We start from the raw sequence: 25126 nt of genomic DNA, 5'->3' as shown, positions 1-25126 counted from the left end.
TTAAAAAGTGTAAATAAGTGGAACTTACCATCTTGTAGATTTTAAATAATGATTAAGCCTAACTTTAGCTTTTTACTGATTGTATTTAAACTTCAAAATTCATAAAAGTTTTGTTCATTTGCGAAAAAATTCTATTGGCTTTTTGTCTAGGGAACTAGAGTGATGCTAACTTCAGTGTTGGCCTATAGCCAAATCTTGTGCCTATGCAAAAAAAGAAAAAAGAAAAAAAAAAAAAAAAGAAAAGAAAAAGAAAGTGTGATTTAGTAAACTAGCCCTTGTCTCTCCTACTTCTATCCATAAATAATTTGTTTTGGACTTGTTTCAAATAATTAGCAGACTTAGAATGTACGAGGTGTTTCACTGTATCCGCAGTCTGTCACACGCAGGAAACCAGGGCATCCGAGTATTCATCACTCAGCTTATCCCGGGCTGTATGTTAATTGTCCCCCCGCTGCGCGCACCCCGCTGAGGCACTAAACGGAACATCAGCGACGCAATTAGGGCGAACAAGAAGTTCGCAGCGCGCGAAAGCCCTCTCTCCCCCCGCGCGCGCTGTCAGCAAGAGCGCATTCAACTTCTCGAGCTGGAGGAGTCGCGCGTGTCTGCATCCGTTCCGTGGCCCCAACAAGTTTTTGGACGCTTGAGTCACACTTCAAGTGACATATGCAAGTGACAAGATTTCATTGCAAGTGCTGCTAGAGATTTTTTTTCAGAACTAACCATTTTTTCAATGACCATTGACTATTGATATAAATTATTTTTTAACGGATAGCCTATATGAAGTCCTCAACGTCAAGTTGTAACATATTTCAACAATTAGCCTACTTGGACTGATATCTTCAACATGATCATAAATATTTAGGGGCAATCTTCTCCATGCTAAATTTAAGTTTTTCCTCACATATAACTCAACATTGGTCAACACAGCCTACATTTTCAGTGAATGAATTGAAACTACCACATTGTTTTAAACTGATTTTTATTTCCATGTAGCCTACTGATTTTTTTTAACAATCTCTCAACAATCGGGCTATTGTTTTTAAATTATAACTTTTCCAAAATATTTTGCTTAAAAATTGGAAATGTGGGGGGGGTGGTATTTTGTTTTCAAATCCAATGACAATGAATAATTGAAAGCGTGACATAAGTGTCCAAATACATTCTGGGGACATGCATTAAATAGCGAATTAACAACAGGAATTGGGTAAGTGTTATTGTACTGGCACGAAAACTACATTTTATTGTTCAGTAAGCCTCGTTGGTTCAGCTCTTGCTTTTCGGTCTCCTTTTAAATCTTATTAATGTAGACTAAATGTGAGCTCATCTATGCAATAATTACATTTTCCAGAGGATACACATTCTGGAGAGACCTAAACATGCCAGAAGACTTGTTTACAACCACAAACTCTGTGTTTGGACATAGGGTGGGATGTAAACATAGGCAAAATAATTTAAGACATACAAACCGTCGGCAGCGCAAACATTTACTCAAAACTCTCAGGGGATGCTTGATTAAATTACCATTAGGTCCCGCCCCTGGATTCCTATGATTGGGCGCTGATATAAGTGGGCGTGCCACGGCCGTCCTTTGTATAAACAGACACGCGCTCCACTATTTGACAGTCAAAACAAACTAGACGCTGTAGCCTACTGAATTACACTTCTCAGCTTGTAGACACAGCAGGTTTTTCTTTAGTGTTAAGCTATTTTTTATTATTAGAATTAAGTAACCACACTACTATTGCGCATATGCAAGCGCATCCTAGAAGACGGGGAGCGGGTGCGTGCAAGTGACCGAGGATGGACTCGCCTATGCAGGGGTCCTACTGGCTTCCTCTCGCGCTCTGTGCCCTGCTATTGTGGAGCTCCGTGTGTGCTCGTGAGCCGGTCTGTCAGGAGATTTCAGTGCCATTGTGTAGAGGGATTGGCTATAACTACACCTATATGCCCAACCAATTCAACCACGACACCCAGGATGAAGCAGGACTTGAGGTGCACCAGTTCTGGCCGCTCGTGGAGATCCAGTGTTCCCCCGACCTGCGCTTCTTTCTTTGCAGTCTGTATACACCCATTTGCCTTGAGGACTATAAGAAGCCTTTGCCGCCGTGCAGGAGTGTGTGCGAACGGGCGAAAGCGGGATGCGCGCCGCTGATGAGGCAATACGGTTTCCCGTGGCCGGACCGAATGAGGTGCGATCTTCTACCCGTGCAGGGGGATTCAAACACTCTGTGTATGGACTACAACAGAACTGACGCTACAGCATCACCGGCTGCTGCAAAACCAACTAGCCGCCAGGGGAAGCCAAACAACCGGAAGAATAAAAGCAGTCATGGATCTTCTTCATGCGAACCGGAGTGTCACTGTCGCGCGCCTATGGTAATCGTGAGCAATGACCGTCATCCCTTGTATAACCGGGTCAACACGGGGCAGATCCCCAATTGCGCCATGCCGTGCCACAACCCCTATCTTTCTCAGGAGGAAAGGACCTTTGCCACATTTTGGATAGGGATTTGGTCGGTTTTGTGTTTCCTGTCCACGTTCGCTACTGTCGCCACTTTCCTCATTGACATTGAGAGGTTTAAATACCCCGAGCGCCCTATTATTTTCCTGTCCGCCTGCTATATGTTCGTGTCCGTGGGATACATTATCAGACTCATCGCGGGACACGAAAGGGTCGCGTGCAACCAGAATCATGAGGTGGACCATATCCACTATGAAACCACAGGTCCCGCGCTTTGCACGCTTGTGTTTCTGCTAATTTATTTTTTTGGGATGGCGAGCGCCATCTGGTGGGTGATTCTGACGATTACGTGGTTCCTCGCGGCAGGAATGAAGTGGGGAAATGAAGCAATCGCGCGATACTCGCAGTATTTTCACCTGGCCGCTTGGCTCATTCCGAGCGTGAAATCTATCGCCGTGCTCGCGCTGAGTTCGGTGGACGGAGACTCGGTTGCGGGAATCTGCTACGTGGGTAACCAGAACTTGGATAACCTGCGGGGATTCGTGCTCGCGCCACTGGTGATTTATCTTTTTATCGGAACAATATTTTTATTCGCGGGCTTCGTGTCTATGTTTCGGATACGGAGCGTCATTAAACAAGGAGGAACGAAGACGGACAAACTCGAGAGATTGATGGTCCGAATCGGGGTATTTACTGTGCTGTATACAGTCGTTGCCATGGTGATTGTGGCTTGTTACGTTTACGAACAGCACAATCGTGAAGCGTGGGAAATAGCGCACGCGTGTAACTGCTCGGCGGAGAAAAAAACCCTGAAACCTGATTACGCCGTGTTTATGCTCAAATACTTCATGTGCCTTGTGGTTGGGATCACGTCAGGTGCGTGGACGTGGTCCGGTAAAACTCTGGACTCTTGGCGAGCCCTGTGCACGCGCTGCTGCTGCAGTTGGGGAGGTAAAGGCACGAGCGGGTCAGTTTACAGTGACGGCAGCACGGGACTGACGTGGAGGTCCGGCACAGCAAGCTCGGTTTTGTACCCACCAAAACAAATGCCACTGTCGCGAGTCTGATGACTGAGACATAGGTGAGGCAGAACTTCTCAAAAAGACTTTGCAAACTGACTGCTGCTTTCCTGACAGATGAGAGATGCATAATACCAGCGTTAGGTGAGACCGGGGCTAGTTGTCACACGGTGAAGTTGCTATAACACCATATTCTGTGAGAAATATTCTGAAGTAAAAAGTGTGACTATTCCCGATCTCTTCAACTACACTAAATTGCCTACCAGTTATTAAATCTGTTTATCAGGTTATTATGAATGTGCCTTTAAAAGTGTTATACGGGTTTTTATATTTTTCTTATGTATTTATATTAAGATTTTATTGTTAAAACAACGACATAGAATGTTTAACATTTATACAAGATTGTGTATTTATCATTTACTTTGACAGAAAACTATTTTGACAATAAAACACTGTGAAATATTACCAAAGCATCTTTTATTATATTTTATGTTTACAGAGAGCTCTCTCACACTCACAAACTTGATCTTGTAGGTCATGATGACCAGCACTGTACCAGTGGGCGTTGTGAAGTGTAAGCCTAAGCCCACAGCTAGGACACTGCCATCTATTGGTCATAAGAAATAAAAACTGGTGAATATTCGGCTTAGTTCAAAATAATAGCAAGTATTAAAAAATATTTCTCAGTACAGGTACACGGCATATAAAATACTAAAATATGAATTAATAACTAAAAATAAGAAAGATAACTTTTTTATCACACTTATAAAATGAAGAATTTAAGGTACTTTTGATATTTAATGTTAATAAAATGATTTATGAAAACATGCAAAGGTCATGTGCTGATATAATTTATCTACAGTGCCCTCCACAAATATCGGCACCCTTAGTAAATATGAGCAAAGGCGGCTGTGAAAATAAATCTTTGTTTATCCTTTTGATCTTTCATTCAAAAAATCCACAAAATTCTAACCTTTCATTGAAGGAAAAGAATTGAAAGTGGGTGGAAACTCACATTATGAAATACATGTTTTTCTCCAATACATGTTGGCCACAATTATTGGCACCCCTAGAAATTCTTATGAGTAAAAAATCTCTTAAGTATATTCCCATTCATATTTACATTTAGCAGCACACCAGGGTGACTAGGAGCATGAAATTGTCCAGCCATGACTTCCTGTTCCACAAATATGTGTAAACACAAAGGCCAAATTCCCTTAATCATTCATCACAATGAGAAAAACCAAAGAATATAGTTCTGATGTGCAGCAAAAGATTGTTGAGCTTCACAAAATAGAAAATGGCTATAAGAAAAAAGCTAATGCATTGAAAATCCCCATTTCCACCATCAGGGCAATAATTAAGAAGTTCCAATCAACTAAAGATGTTACAAATCTGCCTGGAAGAGGACGTGTGTCTAAATCGTCCTAATGCGCGGTGAGGAGGAAAGTTTGAGTGGACAAAGACTCTCCAAGGATCACAGCTGGAGAATTGCAGAAATTAGTTGAGTCTTGAGTCTCAGAAAGCCAAAAAAAAAAAAAAAAAAAAAAATCAAACAGCACCTACATCCCCACAAGTTGTTTGGGAGGGTTTGAAGAAAAATCCTCCTCGCTCATCCAGAAACTATCTCCAGCATATTCAGTTGTCGGACACGACTAGAACTTCAAACGGGACCTGGTTCTATGGTCAGATGAAACTAAAAAAAAAAAGAGCTTTTTGGCAGCAAACCCACCAGATGGGTTTGGTGCAAACAGGGATAAAAAGTACCCCATGCCCACTGCTGGATCTTTAATGTTGTGGGCCTATTTTTCTGCTGGAGGTCCTGGACATCTTGTTCAGATACATGGCATCATGGATTCTATCAAATACTAACAGATAAAAATCAAAACCTGACCGCTTCTGCTAGAAATCCTATAATGGGCCGTGGTTGGATCTTCCATCAGGACAATGATCCAAAACAAACATCAAAACCAACACAAGAATGTGTCACTGAGCACAAAATGAAGCTTCTGCCATGGCCATCCCAGTTCCCTGACCTGAACCCTACAGAAAATGAGTGGAGTGAACTGAAGAGAAGCACCACCAACATGGAGCTGGGAATCTGAAGGATCTGGAGAGATTCTGTATGGAGGAATGGTCTCTGATATCTTTTCAGGTGTTCTCCAAACTCATCAGGCATTATAGATGAAGACTTCGAGCTGTTATCTTGGCTAAAGAACGTTGCAATAATTGGGTGCCAATAATTGTGGCCAACGTGAACTAGAGAAAAACATTTATTTCATAATGCGAGTTTTCCCCCCCACTTTCAATTGTTTTACTTAAATGAAAGGTTAGAATTTTGTTAATTTTTTTACTGTATAGGACTGCAATGGGAAAAATGAATCCAAATTTAATACAGAGTTGATATGGCACAATGATTTCTAATAAAAATTAAAAATGTCACTTTTCAGCTAGGTTCAACATTGGACTACAGTACAGAATTACTGATTAAAAAGTAACGGACATTAATGTTTCTCATGCAGCTTCAAACTATGTTAATAAGCATTATTTGTTGAAGCAGTGCAACACTTATTTTGCCAATTATTTTGACAGTTTCACTGATGATCCCTGTTATAACAAAAACCCCAGATAGAGCGGTTGAGTGAATGTGGTCTGGACTCTGTGGATGAGAGTCATTGTGTCAGAGACTCTGTAGAAGGACAGAATTCCTGCACTGTGATCCACATACACTCCTATTGTAGAAGACTTGGGCATTACATTGAGTTTAGTTTTTTTTGTAATTGCTACAGAACAGGTATTTGGAGCAAGAGCAGAACAATCTCCAGGACTGATCATTACATCCAAATTTATCACCCGTCCCTTCCTGCTGATGCTCTTATATGACACTGATATACCCACCGCACCCCCACTCCACTCCACCTCCCAGTAACAGCGTCCACACACACTCTCTCTACACAACACCTGAGGCCAGACATCAAATCTGTCCGGATGATCAGGATACGGCCGGACTGTGTGCTTGCGAGTAGCTACTCGGTTTCTCCAAGAAAGACTGATTTTTTTATTCGCTGTATTTGGATCCAGAGTCAGTTGATGGGAATCTGGAAATAAAAAATTTAATTGTCACACTGTTAAAAAGTGAAATGAACTAAATTTAAAATGAACTGACCTCTAGGATCTAAAATCTAACACATATTAAGGGTGTATCTGTTTGATTGCTTTATTTGTAATAATAATTATAATTAATAATTGAAACTTACACTGTAAGAAGTCCTCTCTGGTTTTGGGTAAAGTGGTGGAAATGATTTTGATGCAACTCACTATAGAAACCGAGAGGAGTTGAAAATGTGATTCATTTACACAACTTATATTTTACTGCATTCAAGCCTCACTTAAAAATCTTTTTTTAATTCATTATGTTGCATGTGTAAACAAATAATGCCATTCTTCCCCTTTTCCTAGTCATTTTGCAAGTATTTTTAAAGCTGCAGTCCACAACATTTTTTGGTTAAAAATGATCCAAAATCAATTTTTCAGCAAGTACATAACCAGCCAGTGTTCAAAACCTTAGCCTGATTCACAACGGTAAGCTTGTAATAATGTTTTTTAATTTGAGTGGTAATGGTAGGTTTCCGCAGGAAATAGGACTTTGCCTTTGTGTCATTACGTCACTTCTGTCTACATAAAGAAGGAGTCCTGCACGCTGCAAGTGGTGGATCATTTATAGCCTTTTCTCACAGCAGCTGGAATAAACTTGTTATTTTAATGGCGGATTTTAATCCAGAAAGGTCCAAATGACAATCATAAGTGACAACTGGAGATTCACCTGTAGTCAAAAGCAAAAGACTTTGGATGCTAATACACACTAAATACACATAGTCACACAATGCTGATGTTGTTAACATTAACAATTTGAAAACAAAGTATAACAAAAATAATAATTTGCATGGTTTGATGTGATATGAGCTAAGCGATCATTAGATTTAATCACCATTGGTACCGTGATTTATTGTAATGTTTCTTTTCTCAGTTGGTCAGAACAAAATTGGCAGACATGTTACTTGTTTGTTCAGATGACATTTTCCAGTCAAAATTCTTATTTTGGTCATACTTCCAAGATGTAGAATCTGTGATTCTGAAGTACAGTATCCACACTGTGGTGACTGACAGCAAACATTAGATTCATCCGCGCTGAGGAGCCATGCACAACCCATGTAAAGATGATAATTCTGCAAATAACTGCAATTGCAGGTTTCAAACAGAGATGGCGACAAAGTGGCAAAACTTACAGACTGCAGCTTTAACCAACTGTTGTTACTCAGTCTTAGCAGAGAAACACAGTCTTATTTCATCACATTAACTATGGACATGTTCCACTTTTGTTTGACAAACTATAAGCATTAATCAATTAAATTACACATTTTCTGTAATTAATTGTGTTTAATCGCACCTAACATTAAAGTTTTTAATATATTTTTATTAGTGCTGTCAATCGATTAAAAAAAAAAAATCACTAATTAAATCACACATTTTTTCTGTAATCAGGAATTTTTCTATTGGTCCAGTCAGGCCGGCTCAGATGTTTACTTGCCTTGCCAAATTACACAAAGTTTTCATTGTTTTTGACCAATGTAACCTAGTAAACAGTGCTTTAAGAGTTTTTTTAGGTAGGTCTAACAGGTAGGAAATATACAAAAATTGAATAAAGTTATCAAGCACTTCACAGAAAAAAACAGATCCTGCAATAATTACATTATATATTTTTAAGACATTAAAGGTGCTCTATGTAAGTTTTTGATTGTACTAAATCATAAAAATACCATAATATGTTTGCAGTTTGCAGATATTTATTAAACATGCTGAGTTCACATACTCGTTTCTCTGAAAACCAGTGCTACAGCCAGTTATTTTAATTTTGAAATTTGCGTTCCGTATTGGAATTTCTGTCTTTGTTTTGGTCTGTGCTAGACCGCACGTTGCCAATTTACCCAATAGTATTTTGCCACCCCGGGTTGCCAGTTGGCGGAAAACACATGCAGCGAATTGCAGCCATGGAAGCCAGCGAAAAACTGGGTCAGAGATCGCAGATTCTACTCGACCTAAAAAGCCTCAGCATCCATCTAAAAATCTCTATGAATGGGAGCATATTAAAACCCGATATCAACTCATCATAAATCAATAAATCAACTAATTATCTTACAGGTTGTAAGTCACCTCGCCTTCCAATGTCAATTGAGCTCACTCCTGTTGCATGTCTTCAAACTGGCAACCCGCAAAAGCGTGGAGTCTGAGGAGGAGGGGGCGGGGCAAACAATATTTTGAATTTGGACTGCAGTACCCATTTCAACCACTAGCTGTCATTCTTACATAAAGCACCTTTAAACAACAACAACAAAAAAACGTGTTAATTTTGACAGCCCTAATCTAAATACAATTTTCTCAATTTTGAACAGAAATTAAAAATAAGCTTATTTTTGTGAAATATTTTGCTTAAAAGTGTGTTTGTGCCTTTTCTTTAAAATAAATGCCACTTAATTTGATATTTTATTATCCAATGCATTGACGCATTTTTAAGTGTCTGAGCAAAAATAATCTCCAGTACTTTACCTTTATCATATATATATTCTATCTCCTCGTCACAAAAATCCTCCAGATTCCCTCTTAGCCGTGCGACAGATATCTCCACATCATCAAAAGAGAGAGAAGTAATACTGATGCTGTCTGTAGATCCAGGAGGAACGGAGAGAGATTGGACACTCTACATATAGACATATAAAATAAAGATGCATCAATAAAGACAAAGAAATTCTTTAAAGCTTGCCGATGTTTCGGTGGCTCAAATCAAATTTAGATTACCTGCAGGTAATGGATGTGATTGTCTGTGTGTGAAAGCTCCTCTAGCTCAGCATCTTTCCTCCTCAGATCATCAATCTCCTGCTCCAGTCGCTTCAAGAGTCCTTCAGCTCGACTCACTTCAGCCTGTTCCTGATCTCTGATCATCTGTGTCACCTCGGATCGGCTTTTCTCAATGGAGCAGATCAGTTCAGTAAAGATCCTCTCACTGTCCTCCACTGCCGCCTGTGCAGAGCGCTGTTGGGACAATCAGACAATCAGACCGTTGACTCATTGAGCTCCTCTGACTGGTTAAAAGTAGGGTACTTGGTTAGTCTGAGTATCACCTTGTGAGTCTCCACAGCCTCTCTGAGCTCCTGAAGCTCTTTCTGTCTCTCTTGGACTCTCTGCTGGAATTTTCCTTGTATCTCTCCAACCTCTTTCTGAGGAAAGAAAAAATAACTTTTAATAAAATAACTTTTAATTATGGAAGCCCGTTTCCGCCACTAAATAAAAAAATAAAAACAGTAATTGCGACTTTTTATCTCACAATTCTGACTTTTTTTTCTCGCAACTGCGAGTTATAAAGTCACAATTCTGAGATATAAACTCGCAATTGCGTCATATAAAGTCAGAATTGCAAGAAAAAAAGTTCCACACAATTGAGTTTATATCTTATAATCGACTTTATATCACGCAATTGCGAGTTTATATCTCACAATTCTGACTTTATAGCTCGCAATTGTGAGAAAAAAAGTCAGAATTCTAAGATAAAAAGTCACAATTACTGTTTTTATTTTTTTTATTTAGTGGTGGCTTCCATAGTTTCTGGCTAATGCAAATAAATTATAAATATATTTAGATTGTTGTGTGAAAATATCATTAAAGCTAACAAAAAAACAAAACACTTTTTGTTATTCTGGTTGAAACTCTCTTCACATCCTGATAGCAATCAATGATAGAAAAGGCCTAATTACTTAAAGGATTAGTTAACTTTAAAAGGAAAATTACCCTTTACTCACCCTCAAGCCATCCTAGGTGTATATGACTTTCTTCTTTCCAATGAACACAAATTGGAGTTATATTAATAAATATCTTGATGCATCCAATCTTTATAACGGCAGTGAACAGGAGCAACGAGTATGAAGCTCAAAAAAATTCCATCCATCCATCATAAACGTACTCCACACTGCTTTGGGGGTGGGGGGCAATAAAGGCCTTCTGAAGTGAAGCGATGCCTTTGTGTAAAAAATATCCATATTTACCAAGTTATAAAGTAAAATATCTAGCTTCCGCCTTCCGTATTCAACGTACGAAGAAAGTGTAGAACTCTCGCAGTTCAAAACACTTATGCTACGCCCTATGCCTTCCTAAAAAAGCAGCACTGACGCACTGGACACACTGTGCTGTTACCAAATTCAGTTCATACTGCACTGCTCTCCTGCTGCTCTCCTGCTAATACTTAGTTTGATTAAAAAAAAATGAGCTTTTTGCTAATTTTTTAAATTTTTTATTATGAAATAAAATCAATAACTTCACTGTAACACACTGAACTGTCATCAAATTCATTTCATACATCACTGCTCTTCTAAATACTACAGCACTTAGTTTGGAAAAATGTCTTTTTGCATAATTTTTTTTATGATTTTTCATTATGAAAAATATTTAATAACTTCACTGTAACACAATGTCACCAAATTCAGTTCACACATCAATGCTCCTAATTGTTATACTACAACATTTAGTTTGATAAAAATGTGCTTTTGCATAATTTTTATTATTTTTTCTATGAGCACGTTAGGTACTAGAGCTTGAAAATTGCTTAGTCAAGAATCATGCAAAAACTACGGTCGTTACTAGTATGTTATCTGGTTACCAACATCATTTGTGTAAAGAATACTTATTTTTAATGCTATGTACTATTACTTGCTACAGTTAACTGAAAAGTAACTTGATTCAAACTAGTTCAATCAATGTTTAAATTTAGTTTAGTTGACTCAATTCTGTTATGTTCATCCCACTTTAAATATCTGAGTTGAGATAACATGTTTTTATTGTGTGGAACCACTGTCCATAATTGAATTAATTTAAAATATCATTTTTTTTTTTGAGTGTGAGACCTATTACAGTTAACCAAAATAAAAAACACCTTTTCCTACCACACTTTTTCCTTCCAGTCAACTTTCCATGAATATGCTTTGGCACAGCACTCTACGAACAGCCAGCTCTTTCAGCAGTGACCCTCTGTGGCTTACCCTCATTGTAGAGGGTCTTGATGATCGTCTTCTGGACAACTGTGAAGTCAGCAGACTTCCCCATGACTGCTGTTGGGATAACTGACCTGAACCCAGTATTTATACCCTGAGAATGGTAATTTAATAGAACTTGAAATTAAATATTCTAATAATTTGAGATACTGATTTTTTGATTTTGATGAGCAGCAAGCTGTATTCATCAAAATGAAAACAAAAAAGTCTGGAAATATTTTACTTTATGTCTAATAAATCTAGAATATATTTAAGTTTTACTTTTTGAATTAAATTACAGAAAAAAAAAACAACTTTTTCATGATATTCTAATTTATTGAGATGCACCTATACATAAAGCGTCTGAACTGAAATGTGAGGTCTAAACTCACAGTGCTCACAAGAAATAATTCAAAACCGTTCAAAATAATATAGATTTAATTTTGTTCACATTTATATTAGCCTACAATATTTCACAGTGCAGGTACAGTATGATATTTCTAGACAATTAAAAAAAATCATTTATTAAATCCAGAGCATTATCAGCGTTTATTATAAGTGTTTTTTTATTGTTTTAAGTGCAATGTAAAAAAAATATATTTATCAATCTAAAAAGTATTTAATGACAATGATTTAAAATCTTTCATATAGCTAAAGAGAAATGGAGAAATTAAGTTACTTGTGATATTTAATGTTAAAATGATTTACACAAAAATGCAAAATGACAGCCTATGATGTTACTGTCATTTTTACACTACAATTAATATGTATACACTACAATCATTATTAACTTAATCTGACTCCATAAGTGACTCTGTCATATGATTGTGATGATTTGTAGAAGCTTTATATCATCTATACTTCTAGATGACACAGTTTCACTGATGAGTCCTTATTTAAGACAAACCCCGGATAGAGCGGCTGAGTGAATGTGGTCTGGAATCTGTGGATGAGGTTCATTGTGTCAGAGACGCTGTAGAAGGACAGAATTCCTGCTCTGTGATCCACATACACTCCTATTCTAGAGGAGCTGGAGATTACAGGGACTCCAGATTTAATGTTATTGTGACTAATTATGTATCCAGAGGGAGAGAGAAACAATCTCCAGGACTGATCATTACATCCAAATTTAGACTCATTCCCCCTGCCCTTTCTGCTTATGCTCTTATATGACACTGATATTCCCACACCATGAGTCCCACTCCACTCCACCTCCCAGTAACAGCGTCCACACACACTCTCTCTACACAACACCTGAGGCCAAGCGTCAAATCTGTTCGGGTGATCAGGATACAGTTTGATTGTGGCAGTGCAAGTAGCCACTCTGTTCCCCTCAGACAGACGGAATGTTTTATGCACTGACTCTGAATCCAGAGTAAACTGATGGGAATCTGATGGGAGATAAAACACACAATCTGCATTTTAATAGAAAAAAAAATACTGTAATACTGTAGTTATATTGTAATACTGTGAAAGCATTAAAGGGTTAGTTCACCCAAAAATGAAAATAATGTCATTTATTACTCACCCTTATGCCGTTCCACACCCGTAAGACCTTCGTTAATCTTCGGAACACAAATTAAGATATTTTTGTTGAAATTCGATGGCTCAGTGAGGCCTCCATAGCCAGCAATAACATTTCCTCTTTCAAGATCCATTAATGTACTAAAAACATATTTAAATCAGTTCATGTGAGTACAGTGGCTCAATATTAATATTATAAAGCGACGAGAATATTTTGGTGCGCCAAAAAAAAACAAAATAACGACTTATATAGTGATGGCCGATTTCAAAACACTGCTTCAAGAAGCTTCGGAGCATTATGAATCAGCGTATCGAATCATGATTCAGATCGCGTGTCAAACCGCCAAACTGCTGAAATCACGTCACTTTGGTGCTCCGAACCGCTGATTCGACACGCTGATTCATAATGCTCCGAAGCTTCCTGAAGCAGTGTTTTGAAATCGGCCATCACTATATAAGTCGTTATTTTGTTTTTTTTTGCGCACCAAAAATATTCTCGTCGCTTTATAATATTAATATTGAACCACTGTACTCACATGAACTGATTTAAATATGTTTTTAGTACATTAATGGATCTTGAGAGAGGAAATGTCATTGCTGGCTATGGAGGCCTCACTGAGCCATTGGATTTAATCAGAAATATCTTAATTTGTGTTCCAAAGATTAACGAAGTGGAACGGGTGGGAACGCCATGAGGGTGAGTAATAAATGACATTATTTTCATTTTTGGGTGAACTAACCCTTTAAGTGAGATATAAAGGTAGCAACAAGATCACTGATCTAGTTTTCAGGTGAAATGATTTCATTACAAGTTTATTTAGCCTTTTAAAAGTGCAAATTTATTGCCCTTTATTTAACCAGATAAAACTTTGTGAGATTAAAAATCTCTTTTGCAAAAGTGACCTGGCCAAGATGAGCAACATTGTCAAAAAAGAAAAAGAAAGAAGAGATCACCATGACATAAAGTCACATCATCAAAACAATTAAAACATTTACAAATTGTTTCTTCCTTTCTTCCTGGCTACTAGTTATACAGAATTGCAAAATAATGACTTTCATGAAAAGTTTCAAACACACTCCCTGTCTGCTGTTCTTTGGAGTAGCTAATCCAAACCACAAAAAGCTATGTCAGAACACTGCAATACTGTTTGAAATTAAACCCTTCACTTTAAGTATGTATATTTGTCTGTGTTTGCTTTATTTGTATTAATATTTATAACACTTACAGTGTAAGAAGCCATCCCTTGTAGTGGGTTCAGTGGTGAGGCAGATTTGAATGCATTGTGCTACAGAAACAGATATTTAAAGTGTTATTTTAATAAAGGTATCCATAATATGTATTTATTTTTAATTACAATAATGTATTAATTATTTTACAATCATTTGTTAATAATTATTTATTTATTGACATCCACACAATATTTATACTTTCATTTTGTTGTACTGTTTTATGAGTCTGTACTTTACCTTTATCAGATAATTTTTTTATCTCCTCTTTGCAGAAATTCTCAAATTTACTTCGTAACTCAGACACAGAGCTTCTCACATCATCATAAGACAAGCCAGAACGGACAGTGCCGTCTGTAGATGCAGGAGGGACAGAAAGACACTGGAAACTCTACATATACAAAAAGACAACAGACATATGGTAAATATGAATCACACAGTGTATGACTGATACATTGCAGTGAGATCATCACTATGGGGGTTTGTGGGGGAATTGCAGGGGGGGTTGTGAGTTGACAAAAAGCTAATAATGAATTAAATCATACAAATGTAATAAATGAATAAATAACAAAATAAAATGAAAATATAACATTTACTTAAAGATTAAATATTCCATTTGCTTACCTGCATATCATATGACCATCAACTGACACAGAGAATCATGAACATGTAATTATGCTGTTAAATTATTGAAATATTAACTTAAAACCACCGGAGGTACTTCAAGTCAATATTTCAGGTTACGGGGTTCAGCTGACAGAAACGTTTGGGAACCCCTGATTCCTGATCTAATACAATCTTGACAACATTCATACTGATCAGAACAACTGGTGGTTGTTCTCAGATTCATTAAATTGTAAACTTTAATGGCATCTCAAATCAAATGTCAATTAAAGAGTCTGCGGTACAAGCCATAATAATAAAATCATTCTAAACCTGTAGGAAATGGATGTGATTGTCTGTGTGTGAAAGCTGCTTCAGCTGAGCATCTCTCCTCCTCAGATCATCAATCTCCTGCTCCAGTTGCTTCAAGTCTTCTTCAGCTCGACTCACTTCAGCTCTTTCCAGATCTCTGATCATCTGTGTCACCTCACATCGGCTTCTCACAATGGAGTGGATCAGTTCAGTAAAGATCCTCTCACTGTCCTCCACTGCCGCCTGTGCAGAACGCTGTTAGGACACAGACAGAGAACCACTAGAATAGTCCATTCGATCTGACAGTTATTTTTCTTCTCTTTTCAAAACATTAGGTTACTGACGTAACCCTGGTTCTCTGATAACATGAAGTGAGGTATCTCATTAATGGAACACCTCAGGCATGACCGATTGCGGAAGCACCAATAACACCACGTCTGCCAACCATGGCAGACCAATCGCTGATCAGGGAGACCCGCCTCCCTGTATACTACTAGCTACCTGCCGTTTGGTCATTCTCCGTATATCTCTTCTCCGGCAAGGAGGGCAATGTTGTGAGACACCTCACTTTATGTTATCAGAGAACCGGGGTCAATAACCTAACGTTCTCTTTCTAACTTTCGTTCAGTATCTCACTATGAGATATAGACAACCCCCGTATTGCCAATATGCTGACGAAACAGACTAAGGAATGAGTGTGTTATTATCTGAATCATAGCTCCAGACGGAGGTGAAAACGGAGGTGAAAAAGGAATTTGCCCTTAATAAAACTGCATTAGGAGCTGTTCACATATTGCGTCAAATTGCGCTCAAATTCGTTATTTCAAGTGTAGGCCCGCAGCAGGCCCGCTCTTAATGAAAGCGACGTGGTCGCGGCGCGCATGTGGTGCGTTTTCCAGGCGCATGTAGATGAAAAATTCTTAACTTTTCATAATGCTGCAAGCGCACCTCAGGTCATGTGACAAGAATGAACCGATCAACTTCGGCCTTTCCGTAACAAAACATCGAAAGCTTAGCCGAACAGCTGATCATAGCTGTAAAGTGTGGTTTTTATATCTCATCTCCATAAATATATCTAGTTGTAAAGCTAATGCAAGGGCTAGAAATCAATTTATCCTTTGCTGAAACTTCCTCGTCGTTGTGGAGAGCGCAGTTCATGGTTGCATAGCAACGACAGATGCCACGGGAGCGCAAGCGCTTTGGAAAGAAGGAGGAAGCGGCACGGCTGCGCTTTCCATGCGTTTTTAGATGTGATATGTGATATGGCCTCTTAAACAACCTGACTACTCACTCCCAGGACTAAATAAGCCAGAGAGGGTTCTGTCATATCCAGTCTATAGAAATGAACAAATGTGTGCGGAGAAGACCAGCTGGCTGCCGCACAAAGTTCGTGGATAGAAATCCCTTTGAATAGAGCCCAGGATGTAGCCATACCTCTAGTAGAATGTGCTCGTAGTCCTATTGGGGGCTTTATATTTACATTATTGTAACAGCATGATAGCCTCCACCACCCAGTGAGAAAGGCGTTGACAGGAGATTTGACAGGGTTTTCCTTTGTAAGAGTCAGCCCACGAGACAAATAGCTGATTGCTCTTGCGAAGTGTGTTGGTTCGCTGGTAGAGAGTACGAACCGGACATAAACAGTGTAACCTCTCCTCCTCTGGGGATGAAAATGGTGGTGGATGAAAAGCTAGCACCAGCATGATTAAACACTTTAGGCACAAATGCCGGGTTTGTTACTTTTTGACCACCCGGAGCGAACATCATACATAAGGACTGAACTGATAAAGCATGTACTTCACTCACCCTTTTTGCTGTAGTGAGAGTAACAGAGCCTACTTTAAAGGGGACCTATTATGCCCCATTTTTCAAGATGTAAAATAAGTCTCTGATGTAAGTCTCTGAATTACATTACTTATCCACTGAAAAAGTAAAGTAAGGGATTACTGTTCATTTTTAGGTAATTTAATTAGTTACTTATAATGTTTGCGTTACATACTGTAAATTAGTTCAACAGTTCTGTATAAATCAATATTGAATTTAAAATCTAAATTCGTCGTCTAAAGGTAAAAGTGAACGCTGCCTCTTTAAAATCGTTATCTGTAGTGCAGTTGCGCGTGAGTTCACAGCTTCGCACCAGTTGGCTGTGTAGTTACTGTCTGAAGATGTAGGCAGAAGCGAGTGGCTGTTTTGCAGAATGGAAATATTCCAATCACTCCACTTTTTTGACACAGGTAGGCAAGAACATTACGGTAAAATGTAAGCTATGTCCTAGAGAGAAAAAACTGCGCGCGCTCTCTGAGAGACGGTCTTCAGTCAGCGCGCTCTCAGCCAAAGCGCACACATAGCGGCCTCTCGCGAGTGTCAGATTTTCGCGGTTTGTTACACATAAACGTACAAATACACACACAGTTATGTCAAAATGGTTATGTGAATGTGAACAGCATGTGTAACAGCTTATTGTCTCCGTCCATTAGGTCTTAGTGACAGCAGCCTTTAAAACATGCTACTGTCTACTATTGGCTGTCTGTATTATAAACGATAATCAAACAACAAAAGAAAAGCTTTAATAAGGATTAATCTATGTTTAATTTATACAGTTATGACTATGCAGAGGTATTTTTTTATTTGATTATTCAATTTCTGTGGTATTTTTACTTACTAGTATTAGACCTACCTGAAAAAATATATAGGCCTAGCATTGTTTTATTTGTATCTTTAAATATTTTTACCGCGTCGAGTATCGTGCACTTTTGCTGGTATCGGTAACGACAACTAGATTTTTGGTATCTTGACATCCCTATTTGTTACTAAAGAATTTAGGTATTATAGTATGTTCTAATAAAGCTAAAATGTTTTATTAAGCTATAAAAGGCTAAACTATTCCATGTTTGACTCATATTTAAATTATTAAAAGAGTTTCCTTTCTATTGTCTATCCGGTCAAGCTTTATAGGGATTTTAAGAATTAATTAGTAATGAGTTGAATTACTTATTGAGTAATTAAATTACTTTTCAGACAGAGTAATTAGAAAAGTATTTTAAATACAACTTTAATGATGTAATTAGTAATTAGTAATTAATTACTTTTTTGAAGTAACTTACCCAACACTGGACCCAAGTAGACTATTTCCTTTGAAGGAGTTAGACTACTCTTCGTCTGGTTGATCTTGAAACTTAATCTCTCCAGATGTGTCACTAGTGTTTACTTATCACTCTCTGCTTGCCACGGGGACAGCGCGCAGATGAGCAGATCATCCAGATATGATGAAACTGACCCCTCCATTCCTTAAAACCTTCAGAGCCCCTTCCACACATTTGCTGAATACCCTGGGAGCTAAAGCAAGGCCGAAGGGGATTTTCGTATGCTCGTATGCTGTGCCCTGATAAGTGAACCTCAGATATTTCCTGTGAGCAGGAAAAATATCTATGTGAAAATATGCGTCCTGGAGGCAAACCATTCCCCTTGACGTGAGTGAATGCATTTTGAATTTGCATTTTCTGAGGTGTTTGTTGTGGACCTGTAAATCCAAAATGGGACGGAGACCTCCCTCTCTTTTGGGAATCACAGAATAACGGAAGTAGAAGCCCATGTGGCATTCTTTCATTGGAATCACTCTTATGACTCCTTTTTTCCTTAAAGGCACAATATGTAATATTTTTATATTAAAATATCCAAAAACCACTTGCACAGTGTTACATATTTCGTTCAATTGTGTACTTACATTATCCTAAATGTTTCCAAGAATTTGTAAATTCAGAGAAATTCACATATTTAAATAGTGCCTGTCCCTTGTCACTTGTCGCCTGTCAATGATGCAATATCTGCGTTATCCCTGGTTTCTGCTTGTACTGCATAGTAACCATGGTAACAGACGTGGACAGCTGCATAACGTCTAGTGGCACGTTGTTGCTGTTATTTCATTCAACATTATGGACCATGGCAAACAAAGTTTGGGACAAAAGGAGAAATAAAACTAGGATCAATATTGGTGTGGCGTTTTTGAGATGGTGAGAGCTTTTCAACAAACTTCAACTTGACAGAGACACCACTCTTGCACATTATTAGACAGGTAAGCAAATGTACATAAGACGAATCAATGTTATATAGCTCAACACGATGAAATGTTCATATAGCCAACAAACTAATACATAGTATAACATTACAACTTTCAACAGGCCCTCTCTGGACTTTTTCTGTTTTTTATTATTTATCTGTATTTTTCTATTCTATATACAGCACTTTGGCCAACCAAGGCTGATTTTAAATGTGCTTTATAAATGAATTGAATTGAAGACACTCAAATGCAGTTTAGTATGATAGTGTAACCAAGTGAAACAGCGCTGCATTACCTCACAATTTTAATTAGTCAAATAAACTGACCTGTATGAGTAGTATTTCAGCACTTGCGTGTAGTTCGGTAGAATAAAATGTCCTCATTCCTATGGGACTCGCGTTTGGCACTGATATCTGTCTCTCATTAGCAATCACGCCCGCGATTCTCGGCCACGCCCTGCTTCATACCACAGCCATGTTAAAAACATGATAAACATCCATAAACATTATTTCCCCATAAACATTATTAGATCCATTGGCATGACGACAAGTTCCATGATTTTGTAACAAGTTCGCCTTTGTTATGGTTTTGAAGAGGTTAGTGACCCCTAGCAGCGAAAAAATACAGATTGTGCCTTTAAAGAGGACATTTCTTCCTCTAAAACCCAAGCTGCTTCCCCTTGGAGAAATTACCACTGAAATGATCACTCCATTGAACACTAGAGGTTTTACAGCGAATTGAAGTCTGTATCCCCTGTCTATCGTAGTTAAAACCCAGAGATGAACTGCGCAATTCCTCATGCATGCCAGTTTGCAGCGAGTGGGCCCTTCCAGTCTTCGCTCACTAGTGGTGCTGCAGCAGTGAAGGAGTTATATTCGTTTCTATTTGTGATTGTTTTAATCTTTTGTGATTTTTTTTATTTTTTATTTTTGTGCCCTCAGCACCTGGCCTGGATGCATCAGAGAAAACTTTATTTTTGATGGGATGCTTTTGAACTTTTTTCCTTCCTCTCTCAGAACAAACCCTGTAGGTGGAGGGAGAGACAATTCTGAGGGGGGCGCCAGAGGAACATGGGCCATTTTCCTTTGAACTCTCCACACAAACACATTTCACATTTAAATTCCTTCTCCTTTTCCCAGCGGGAGAGAGAAAGAAATTAGTTTGAAGGGATGGGACAGAGAAACCCTGAGTGCTGTCTCTAAACCCTTCCTAATACTAAACTGACGTCTCAGTTCGACTGCCTCTTTTTGTTCCCCTGAGGGGTAGCCGACCAGTGTTTCGCCACTGTGGCTGTGAAAGCCTGTTTCGGTTTCAGTCGGTTCGGGTGATAAGGCCGAGCTGCTGGCTTTCTGGGGAGATAGACCTCGAATGCCTCTCCCTCTTTTTTCTGCAGGTCACATTGCTGATGCATTGCTGTTACTGTTGTGCCGAACATGGCCTTTGGATCAATAGGGGCATCCAAAAACTCTACTTTCTCTTTGTCAGAGAGGCCTGACAAACCCAGCCATAGTGATCTCTCTCCCACCACCGCTAAGCCTATACTCTGACCGTACTATGAACTGCTCCGTGGGACGTGCACAGGTTTAAATCTGTTATGACGCATATCTCCTCCCAGAGCTCTGGGTTGGGAGATCCGGAGTCTAACTGATGACCCATCTCCTCTAATAACTCCGCTTGATTGACTGTATGGAGGGATGTTGAGATCAAAGCATGTACGGAGCCTCACGGCCAGTGCAGATGATTTATTAATCTTTTGAAAAACAGAGGCTGCGAAGTGCTGTTTTCCCTGGCAGTGAGGCTCCGGTTGAAGAGAGCGCTGCCCTGCAGCTTGGGTACAAATGATTCGCCACAGATGTTTCTACATTACTTGAACATCCAGCCTTGAGAAGCCTTTGACGGGTACTCAGTGGGAAATAGGCGTGTCCCAAAACCTCTTCATTTCAGCCACAGAGGCCAGGACCAAGCGTGCCACATGAGTCCTGAAAAGTGAAGCCAAAGCGTCTCGATCACCCCCAGGTGGCTGGATGCAGTATAGGTCATAAACCTCGCCCTCTCCATGTATTCCAGTGGGACGTGAGACAAACTAAACAATTAAATTACACTTCAAATATTTTTTTTCCAAAGACAATTTCTGTCATATTAGGCAGTTTTTATCACGCTGGTGTTAGTTCAAGTGTTCGTTCTTTGAATAAGTTTGGTTTTAGTTAGTTATTTGATGCTATAAAAACGGGGGTGAGATGTCATGATTGACAGCTGAGGTTGACAGCTTCACTGACTGCCTCGCTGGAGGGAGACATGATGGAAGTCTTTTTCCATCATACAGGTCTCTTTCAGCCCCTTGACCTGCCAGTTGGGATGGCCAGTTGATCGACAATCTAGCCGCGGCCCTACGACAGACATCGAGTAGATCCGTGTCCATCTGTACAGTGAACTCTCATCCTGTGCACTCGGCAGATGGTACTGATTCAGGGGAAGAATAGCATCTTCATCGTCGTCATCGTCATCTTCCTCTTCCTCTCCCGCTAACGGATCTTCAAACATTGGGGGAAGGACGGGTGACACCTTCTCCATCATCTCTCCACACGTACTGGTGGCCTGCGGGCAATCCATAGGTTCCTCTCTGGGTTGAGCAGAGAGCCATGGGTCCGACTTCCCAGCTACTGCCACGTAGCTGGGAGTCTCCGCTCTCGGGTTTTAGCTGAGAACGTCGCGCAGTGAGGACAGCCCTCGGGGTTAGACAGAGCTGCCTGAGCGTGTTTAGCGCCCAAACAGGAGATGCAGAGACCGTCTGAGTCCTTCGCAGAAATCCACATTCCATTAGCACATGGATGAGGAGGACGACCTTTTCCTCTGGGGCTCTCTGGCTCTTTCGCAGTGGCCATGATGGAGCCTGCACTCTCTTCATACGGTAAGCCCACCACAACGTGACAACTAGTACGGAGCTGTTCTACAATAGAGAACCCTCTTTTTCCTTCTTTTTGGTGTGTGGTGAGCATGCCTGAGGCGTTCCCATAGTGAGATACTGAAAGAATGTTAGAAGAAGAACTTACCTTGTGAGTTTGCACAGATTCTCTCAGCTCCTGAAGCTTTGTTTGCCGATGTGGAATTCTCTTCTGTAATAATATTACCATCTCTCCAACCCGTTTCTGAGAGGATGAACAAATAATTGTAAACATTAGAAGACTTTAGTTTTCTCTCAATAGATTTCACATATTACATCTAGATATTTTTTATACTGGAATGTATCTATTAAATTTTTTCATTGAACTATTACTTTTGTTTACTTTTGTTCGCTCTGAAAAAGAACTCACAATAAGAAAGAAAAATAAACACATGACATATGACCCAGAGCCAGAACTAAAGTGCTAATAAAATACTATACTAGGCTACTAACAGAGATGGAAACTCGAGTCTGCAACTTGGTCTCCGGTCTCACTTAAGTCACAAAAAATGACTTGCGACTTTACTTGGACTCGTGAACAACTGACTCTGGACTTGAAGACACAGACTCATGAAAAACACAAGTAATTTTGGTATGGCTGGCTGCAATATTCCCAATTATGTTCTTTCGTCTTGACAGCATGAAACACCACATTTTACCATTTATTCATTTATTCTCTATCAATATGCGCTGCAGCAACAAAAATCACAATTCACCTCTAAGCACACCAAGCCATGCAGCATTAGGCCTATGCAAGTGTGTTAATCACCCATTGGAAAAGTGCTGTTATAAATGAACAACAAGCAATAACAATATAGTCAAGTCTTAACTTGTGACCATCTTCGTGTCATTTAATTTGAAAAGCAATCAATTAATCAAAAGCTTTTTCAGTTCATAGCCTACCTGTTTCTCTGTCCTCTCTGCTTCAGCTGAAACAGTATCGTGATTTTTGTGTTCATCCAACATACACATCAAACAAATACATCGCTTGTCAGTGCGACAAAAAACCTCCAGCAGTCTGTCATGTTTAGAGCAGATCATCTCCTGAATTCGTCCAGTGGCATCAGTCACTTTGTGTCGTTTCCTTGAAGGAGATTCTTCATGACACTCAAAGTGATTTTGACAGTAAGACTCCAGACACATCAGACAGGACTTCACAGCTTTGCGTTTCCTTCCAGTACAGACGTCACACTCCACATCTCCAGGTCCAGTGTAACTGAGAGCAGTACGAGCTGTTTTGACCGTTTTCTTCTTCAGATTCTCCACCATTTCAGCCAGCACCACATTCTTGTTTAAAGCAGGTCTTGGAGTGAAGGTCTGTCTGCACTGAGGGCAGCTGTAAACTCTCGTCTGATCATCTTGATTCCAGTAGTCTGTAATACAGCTCATACAGTAACTGTGTCCACAGGGGATGGTCACTGGATCCTTCAGTAGATCCAGACAGATTGAACAGCTGAACTGATCTTCGTCTGAAATACGGGATTCTGCCATTTCACAGCACGAACACACAGACACAGCTAGACAACTGCTGAACAACACTTAAGTTTCGATTTCTCTCAACTGAGAAGTGTTTCCTGTCTCAAAACGTGTGCAAAACAGGTGTGTTTGTAAGGTGTGGCACACCTTTTGATCATAAAAGAACATACATGGGAGTCTGACTGCTTCTCTGAGATCATTCATTTGCGTTGCAAATAGCATAGTATAATAGGCTATTTAACAACCTACTGAAACACGAGATTCAGCAGATCTACAAACAGCTGGGTCCTTACTGAGCCCCTTAAATATTGTCTTCCAATTTCCCACTGCATTTATACAAAATTATATATAGCCTACAATAAGTCCGTAGGTTTCTATCTATCTGATACTGAATCGTTTCCTGGTTTTGCGTTTGAGAAATTGAAAGTAGCTCACGAGTTTGTGAAAATACACAGCCAAAATGGAACAGTAGATGGCGCTCAAACGCAGGCTATAGGTAAGAAATGTCAGCATTTTAGTAATAGAATAAAAAATCATTCATTAAAACAACAAAATTGCTTAATTGTGATCCATTTAACTACTGTATGGTAAAATATGTAAGACAAAACATTATTTTGTGGCTGTGTAGGCTCATGGAAATGAGGGGTTTAGAGACACTGATTCTTCAAACTGCTTCTAACCAAAGAATATACACTGACAAGAAGCGAAACTCAATAGAACGTTCCATTGCAACAGCCCAGTGTCAACGATGCGCCTGACTCTTTACCATTCAGCTCGTCTAGAATAGGAGTGTATGTGGATCACAGAGCAGGAATTCTGTCCTTCTACAGCGTCTCTGACACAATGACCCTCATTCACAGAGTCCAGACCACATTCACTCAGCCGCTCTATCCTGGGTTTGGGGTTTATTTTGGATCAGCAGTGATCTGACTGTAATCCAACATTATGATATATGTAGATCTGATACAGCTTTTGATATATCATTAACAGTGAGATGTTATGGAGGCTATTGTATTCTAATCGAATGTAGTAAATCAAAACGATCACTGGAATAACATGCATTTATTTCAAAAATAATTTTCAGCTTAGTCTAATTTTTATGCAAATCATTCTTGTATATCTTGTATGTATTTTAAAAATCAAATATTGGATGTGATTTTTCCTTTTTGTTTTTGACACCAAACACAATAAAAGCTACTTGCTGATTGCTTTATTTGACCTGCTTTTGATTTAATTCATTATGAATGTCTGAAATGTGTCAGGTGTTCTGTTAAATTATATTATATATAAATTTAGATATAGGCAAATAATTACTGCAAATTTAGACAAAAGATTTATGAACAGATATTTTTGCTTAAAGGGTTTGTTCACCCAAAACCGAAAATTCTGTCATTAATTACTCACCCTCTTAGTTCCAAACCCGTAAGACTT

The 25126-nt window shown here is 39.1% G+C and overlaps 3 protein-coding genes across 3 annotated transcripts; 1 reads left to right on the top strand and 2 right to left on the bottom strand.

Moving 5' to 3' along the window:
- Positions 1–1096: 1096 nt before the first annotated feature.
- fzd8b (frizzled class receptor 8b) lies at positions 1097–3920 on the top strand. Its single transcript, XM_051872026.1, has one exon. The coding sequence runs from the start codon at positions 1801–1803 to the stop codon at positions 3526–3528; it is 1728 nt and encodes a 575-aa protein (XP_051727986.1). The 5' UTR covers positions 1097–1800; the 3' UTR covers positions 3529–3920.
- Positions 3921–5193: 1273 nt separating this feature from the next.
- Positions 5194–9749, bottom strand: LOC127500911 (tripartite motif-containing protein 16-like). The gene is made up of 5 exons (XM_051872523.1): positions 9657–9749; positions 9334–9567; positions 9085–9235; positions 6738–6797; positions 5194–6578 (listed from the first exon to the last, which is right to left on the bottom strand). Exons 2-5 carry the CDS (start codon positions 9475–9477, stop codon positions 6091–6093), a joined length of 843 nt encoding a protein of 280 aa, XP_051728483.1. The 5' UTR covers positions 9478–9567; positions 9657–9749; the 3' UTR covers positions 5194–6090.
- Positions 9750–11975: 2226 nt separating this feature from the next.
- LOC127500687 (E3 ubiquitin/ISG15 ligase TRIM25-like) lies at positions 11976–24077 on the bottom strand. The gene is made up of 6 exons (XM_051872036.1): positions 23123–24077; positions 22329–22424; positions 15243–15476; positions 14547–14697; positions 14306–14365; positions 11976–12946 (listed from the first exon to the last, which is right to left on the bottom strand). Exons 1-6 carry the CDS (start codon positions 23708–23710, stop codon positions 12411–12413), a joined length of 1665 nt encoding a protein of 554 aa, XP_051727996.1. The 5' UTR covers positions 23711–24077; the 3' UTR covers positions 11976–12410.
- Between the last annotated feature and the right edge of the window lie 1049 nt (positions 24078–25126).

Source organism: Ctenopharyngodon idella, chromosome 2 (assembly GCF_019924925.1).
Source record: "Ctenopharyngodon idella isolate HZGC_01 chromosome 2, HZGC01, whole genome shotgun sequence".
Classification (NCBI taxonomy): Eukaryota; Metazoa; Chordata; class Actinopteri; order Cypriniformes; family Xenocyprididae; genus Ctenopharyngodon; species Ctenopharyngodon idella.
Note: the sequence above shows the minus strand (reverse complement) of the source record. Positions and strands in the feature narration are given on the sequence as shown.